The sequence below is a fragment of the Austrofundulus limnaeus genome, unplaced genomic scaffold (genome assembly GCF_001266775.1).
Source record: "Austrofundulus limnaeus strain Quisiro unplaced genomic scaffold, Austrofundulus_limnaeus-1.0 Scaffold12, whole genome shotgun sequence".
In the NCBI taxonomy this organism is placed as follows: Eukaryota; Metazoa; Chordata; class Actinopteri; order Cyprinodontiformes; family Rivulidae; genus Austrofundulus; species Austrofundulus limnaeus.
Genome location: NW_013952414.1, coordinates 1,082,484 through 1,089,496, shown reverse-complemented (window position 1 = coordinate 1,089,496; position 7,013 = coordinate 1,082,484). Strand labels below are relative to the sequence as shown.

At 38.4% G+C, this 7,013-nt stretch overlaps 1 protein-coding gene across 1 annotated transcript in view; it reads right to left on the bottom strand.

Moving 5' to 3' along the window:
* Positions 1-3,587: 3,587 nt before the first annotated feature.
* bdh1 (3-hydroxybutyrate dehydrogenase, type 1) overlaps positions 3,588-7,013 on the bottom strand; it is a 7,004-nt gene continuing 3,578 nt past the window's right edge. The window contains exon 5 of the mRNA XM_014002154.1: positions 3,588-4,823. Within this exon, the coding sequence (XP_013857608.1) occupies positions 4,357-4,823 (467 nt within the window). The 3' untranslated portion in view covers positions 3,588-4,356. The remainder of the gene's footprint in view (positions 4,824-7,013) is intronic.

The following is a 7,013-nucleotide window of genomic DNA, read 5'->3' as shown; positions in this document are numbered from 1 at the left end:
TGGTACAAGAGACTATGGACCCCTGAGAGTTTGACTACAGACCTCTTGGTCACATTTTAAATTATCCACGAGTTAGGTCTTGTATTTCACCATATCTATTAGAGTTTCATTTAGTTTTCATCTTTTGATAATATATAATCTTTTTATTTTAAGTTTCTTTCGAAAATGTGATTCTTTTTATTTTTTTTTCTAAGTACACAACATGGAGATATTTTGAGCACACTCAGAAACATGCCTGCAGGTCAACATTGTTGTGTCAATGCTCTCTACATGTTGCGGAAGCTACTCTCCAACCTCTGCTAATCACAGATAAAACTTAAGTGACCAAACGTAATATTTATTCACGTTTCTGCTAGAATTAATGTTGTTGAAATTGAAATATTACACTGTGCATCTGTTTGTTTATTTTTCTTGTGCAGAAATCAAACTATAACAAGTCAGCTTTTCCTTTTGTGCAACAGAACTGCTTGTCTCACACATTGCTGTATCCACATCATGTGAATGTTTTTGAAGCCGAGGAGGCACAGACAAGCCAGAAGCTCTGATTTCCTTAACTTTGCATGGATGCACCCAAATGCAACAATACTCCAACCTTGTGTTTTCCAAAAGAGAGATTAACAAACCACAGACACGACTTAAGGTCTGCGCATTGCATCGTGTGAGGAGCTTCGAAGTACTTTTTACCGGGATAGACTTCGGGATGGAAGATGGTCAAGTGAGAGTGGGGAAAACAATATAAAAAAAGCAAGTTCTCTGGAGCTCAGAGGGGAAGTTGAGGGCCAGTCCACGCAGTTCAGGGGATGATGTCACYGCTCCTGAATTAGTGATTACTGGAGGGAACGGAAGGGGTCACCCAAAGGTCGGGTGTGTGCCTTCGCAAAGCATATACATCAYACAAGTAAACGCCTTCTTTTAAGCAGGCATAAAGGATTTTTTTTTTTTTTTTTGGAGGGGAAACGGTTATGATGAAGCGCAGATGACAAAAAGCAGTTTGAGGTGCTTTTCTTTGATATTTAACCATTATTTCAAAAAAACCATGGGAAAGCTCAGAAGAATCCAGTTTGTTCTACCACATGTGCAGCWAAGTGAAAATGCAGGGGCATGTAAATGTTGTCAGCAGCGCACATGGTTCATATTTACAGCAAAGGATGTGCTTTTTGACTGGAAGAGGACTAAATGGTGAATGGCAGCAATCAGAGCTGCTGCAGCGTTGGCAGGGAGCCACTCCGGCAGCRGGAGGAAGAGGAGGAGGACGATGATCACGATGCCTGCAATGATGACTTTTCCAGCTGGGGCCGACCGGACCCCCCACCCCCCGAGCATAAAAAGAGGGGGGAAAGGAAAAAGTGGACTTGCACGCAGCAGAACATGCTCTTCGATCATGTGGAACAACCACGCCCAGTCAGTCGCTTCCAGACGCGCTGATGTAAGATTTTAGATGGGAGTAYTCTGACAGCACTTTAAGGTCTAGTAAGTATAAGCATGCCAGTAAGGAAACAAAACATCAGTGTGAACATTTATTTTTCCCCTCCTGGACCCAGGTGATTGACAGAACAATCAGTGAAGCGATTACGATGAGCAAAAATGCTAACTTTAGCCTTTTTTTCACAGCAGACACAAGTTTCAAGACTTCAAAGCTAATTGTGATGAGAGTTGCTGTTTTTTTTAGTTCAAAATCTGTAAGTTTTAAGTATTAATCAGCATTTCAGTTTGCAGAGGCCATTAGTTCCTGTGTTCTGAAACCAGAATCCTCTTAATTCATTAGCTCCCCAATCCCCCGATTGCCACTTTGCAGACACATGTGTTTATCTGCAGGAATGAGCAGTAAACTTTTTTTTTCCACCTCTTGTGGGAACATTTTTTATGATTTTCAGTTCTTCAGCTGATCAACACAATTCGCCCCAAAAGATTTTAGATTTTAATGTGCCTTCACAGCTTTCTGGCAACCAAAGCTTTAGTATCTTTTTTTTGTTTTTCTCCTCCCCGCCCCCTCCATTATGCTGTCCTTGCCACTTCACTCACCACCAGCTTTGGTTAAAGCTTTGCATGTGCATCAGTGGAGTGATTCCGTGCGAGCACCTCCCTATAGGAAAGTGCGTTTCCTGATGAAGCGCTCGATTTGATGGCGGCCGAAAGATGTCACGGCCTTTCTGTCGCTCACGCATAAAATGCCCTTTTTGAGTTCATGCCGTTTAGTTTCAAGTGACCTTATCACAGCTGACTTCAAGTGTAACTTGTTGGATGAACAGTGAATGCCTACGTGTACGTTTGAAGAAAATGTGCCGGTGTTATCGAGCGTAACCCCAAATCTTATGGATGAGCACCTCAAGTAATATTACATGTTGGTTGTTAGGAAACGGTCAAGGATTCTAAGAATATCATTTTATGTTTATATCTAAGACRTGTGCAGTTTAGCCACTTAATTACAAAAATCCGTACTAGTTAAATATTTCATGCAAACATTTTGCTTCGGAGATGTTTTCATACTACAGAAGACTGCGTGAGCAGAACCATTTAGCTGTACACAAATGGTCTGTATAAAAAGAAATGGACGTCAGTTGTGAAAGATATGATTGTTTATCAAACTATTCTAGTGGAAAACTACAGAGCAGCAGGAACKTTTAGTTCCTTGTCTGCAGAACAAGCCTGAGAAAATTTTCAATTTACGCTTAAATGTCTGATAATATTGAGAACARGTGGCCCATGTTTTCATTCTGGTGCTTTATGTGCTTCTGTGGTGTTCTTTGTCTTAATTTTTTTTATCTTGTTTGAGAGAGTAAAGAAAGCAGTCATGCTGTGGAATGAGAAAAGGCAGTGCTGTGAAATGTTAAGGTCTTGTTCTTAATACTGTTTTTATATGGARCAGAGATTGTCTTCAGGTGTTATAATTTAGGTGTTTTAGAGTGTTGGAAAAGCTGTAATAAAAGCATAAAAAGGTCTGTTAATCCTTAAATTTGTGTGAATTTTTTTATCAATTCTACRTGAATGTAAAAGTTACATTAAACCTCAGTCCATTATGGACATAAAACAAGTTTTTTTTAATGGTACATGTGCGCCCTCTGCTGGTTATTTAAAAAAATTACAGTTAAAGGCGTAAGACTGAGGCAGATAAGTTTATACTTAATTCTGTCCCTTTTCCTTCATTATTAATATTTTGAGTTATATGAACTATTCATATTTATTAAGTGAATGAAAGGAAAATGAAAAATTACAAAACATTTTCAAGAAAACATTTTTTAGTCAGACTGATTAATACTTTTCTTTTAAAATAGATTGCTCTATACATTTGCAAAATTCAATACAATATAAAATACTTTGCTACTAAAAGTAGGAATAGTGTCGTGTCCCCCCCCCCACAAAAAAAAATTTAATTAAATGCCCTCATTAATCCCTTCAGTTTCTACAGCGTGCTGGTTTTCATGGAGCATGTGAGACAAAAGCAGGCTTGTGTTGGTGCTCTTATGTAACTTAATGTTGAGTCTGGCTAAATAACACCACAGCTGACCACAGTTTGGTCCAGTGTGAGCTACAACAGAACAGGAGGCTTTCAGCTTCAGTCGTTGTGCCACATTAAACACACAAAAAAGAAAAGAAACAAGCAGAAATCTTTGAAGATAATACCACAACAAACAACACATACAGTACGTAGTATTTATAGCTATAGATGTGCCAGAACACTGCTCATACAAATATAAAGTTACTTATTGCAACGTGTATTAATCAGGTTATGATTTTTGTAATAATTTTACAGTTACAAATCTTTTAAGTGAGGATCAGTAAAAAATAAGGTCTTGAAAATGAGTACGCAGCCTGTTGCAGGTAGAACAGAAAGTCCTGACCAGACTGATGAGCTAATGGTTAGTCTGAGTGAAGCCAATTCAAAAGTGGACTGCTGGTGTCTCAAAACACTTGTTTCRTTTAGAAGTTTGTGCAAAAAATGATTAAAAGTGTTGCACCACCATCAATTTCACATTAGAGTTATTCTAGAAAATATATGATACTCCTGCCAGGAGTACCCAAGGCTACATCAAGTGCTACAGTTGGCTGCTACTGCCCACTACCGTGGAGCTGTTGAAAGATGAAAGCAATCCAATTTGGTCATCAATCAATCAACTGCCATTTCTTCAGACTGAGGCTGTTTAAAGAGTTATCTGCAACAGGTAAGATATTAACGTATCTTAATCTTTCACAGAGCCTTACATTTAAATATCTGAACCTCCACTTAAGGTAAAAATCAGTGACTGATTTTAATGTCCATCAGCATCCCCACATTGGGTTTACTTTTCAGAGATTCATATAATGTGCCGTAAAATCTGCAGCTAACTGATCGGAGGCAAACAGGTTGTTCGTCTTCTTTTAGAAGTAGAGCAGGTCAGATATGGCGCCGGGCAGGTGGGTCATCACCTGCACTCTGATCCACCAGTGCGGCTCCATGGGGCTGTACCTGGTGTACGGCCGCTTCGACACGATGGCGTCCGTGATGTCGTCCAGCACGGGGGCCATGTYCTTCTCCCCGCTGTTGCAGTAGGAGCGCATCAGAGCCATGAGATGCTCGAAGTGGCTCTTCCCATAATCCTCCTTCACCTTGGCCGGCGCCTCACTCCACAGCTTGTTGGCCGCGGTGGCCACGAAGTCCCGGGTCAGGATGCCGGTGGCCATGACGAAGTTCCCCGGTTCCACCACGGACACTTTGACTCCCCAGGCTCTCATCTCGTAGCGCAGGCAGTCGGAAAAAGCTTCCACGCCGTATTTGGATATACAATAGGGCGATCGCATGAGGTTGCCCATCCTCCCGTACATGCTGGCCAGGTTCACGACTCGACCTGCACACAGAGGGGCACCAGAAATACACTCACACAACGGACCATCTCAAACCATAGACTTGAATAAGAACACCTAGACTGAGCCTCGCCCATACCGTCCACTGTTAGCATCTGTGACCAAACAGGATAACAGCTCACAGCCTCCACAGAAACTAATAGATAAACAGCAGCTGAACCGGATCTGTTTCACAGATTATCTGATGTTTTTACAATAAATTAATAATTATGTTAATTTCATTCAACAATCGTAAAACAGCAGATTTTTACCAGAAAAATATATAATTTATAAGTAACAATGATCTCAACCAGACCTGAAGTCAGCCTGTAACTTAGACTTTAGCTTGTTGAAAAATGATGACTTCAGCTAGTAATAAAGTATATTTAATATGTCTTTTTACTGTCATAAAATAATAATAATAATAAATATTTACCAGTCAACAGTTAGAAAATCTTCTCTGTATACCTGTTATAGGATGAAACTTGTCTCTATTAGCTAACCACCTCCTTAACATGTCAGGTTCCTCTAACAGAAACCTTAAAATACTCACATTTATAATATTATTTTACACTCTGTAGGTCTAAATATTAATCAGAGGACATATCAGTTGTAATATTTAATAGTTTGTGTTAAATTGTAGCATGACTCAACAGTGCTAAACTCTGTATATATGCTCCACAAGCTAATAGCTGCTAACCAGTTCAATAAATAACAGTGATTACATTGACTTTATAAGATTATTTTAATTTTAAACTGTTACATTATGTTCTGCTCAGATCACATTGAGCTAAATAAGATCAAATCTGCTGACTTGTGTTGTGAAACTAGTTTTTATGATTTCTACATGGTCAGTCCTTTTTTTCTGCTCTGTTGTCAACATGTACAGTAATGGGAAATCCAGACTTTTGACTGTTTTGTGTTAGCCGTTAGCTTCACCAGCCGATCACATGGTCACGTGGTTTCTGAGCACTCTAGTTGTTCTATAGAACCTCCTTGTCTCAAACTTAAATCTTTTTGAGTCAATGAGCTGTTTTAATTCCACATTATGTAAAATGGTGAATATTTTATTTTTAATCTTGTTTACTTGTTGTTCATTGACAAATACAGATTTTTGTAGCTCAGACCCACTGTGGTTAAGGTTCAACTATTCTTAGCAGCACTTATAAATATCATGGCCAGAGACATAGGCAGTATAGACAAACAATAAGGGTACCGTCCATCTAGGGGGCGCTACAAATGAGGGCCGATTTTTTTTAAATTTATTTATTACTTTACTTTTTCTCAGTCTAGTTGATCCAGTCTGTAGAATAATCACTGGTTACTCAGGTTTATGAAGTTTATTTCTTCTGTGGGTCTCCTAGCTGCTTTGTTTCTACATGACGTGCTAAATGGTGCAGAGGATGTTTCATGCTAAACGTATCACATAATGCAGTCAAGAYTGGTGCTCATTGTGTAAACAGAAAAAAACAATGGTCTCAGATAAAGTTCAGGTTAATATTTGGTGTTCTACCTTCATACAATACAGATTTTATGTTGTTTTATCTCAAGATGTTAGAAAAATACTCTTCAAAAGGCTGGAATATGCAGAGTTTTGAGCAGATCTTAAAGTGCCTGTGATATCAATTTTTTATAATAAATATGAATGTATTTTTGGAAAAATAACATTGATAACATATTGTAAAAAAGATTTCATGCCGTTGAGATGAACAGTTGTTGAGATATTTGCATGTGAAGTAACAGGAAGTGATGTCAAAGGGTAATATCTGCATGTGAACAGAGCATTGCTAAAATGGCCAACAACACAGACTGTAGAGAAGAATCTGATGTTTCTTTAGATTATTTTGGGTCTCTATCAGAGAGAGATGAGAAAGAGTCAGAGTTCAAATAATATTGTTTCAATAAACAAAAACCAGGGGTTTTCTTTCTCAAAGAGTTGCCCTTTGATGTCACTTCCTGTTTCACTTTAGCTGAACAAAATTCACAAGAAAATATGCCAATTATGTGTCATAATGGTTCAAATCATGTGTATTATGCAAAGTCTCTTAAATATAAATATATTTTCTTTGACTTTTTGTATTTCATGCATATGCATGTCAGACGCTTTAAAGAGTAACTTACCCCAAAATTAACTTTTTTTTAGCTGATAAACTGTCTAGAATGTGTCTAAAATGTTATATAGTACTGTTTCTGTG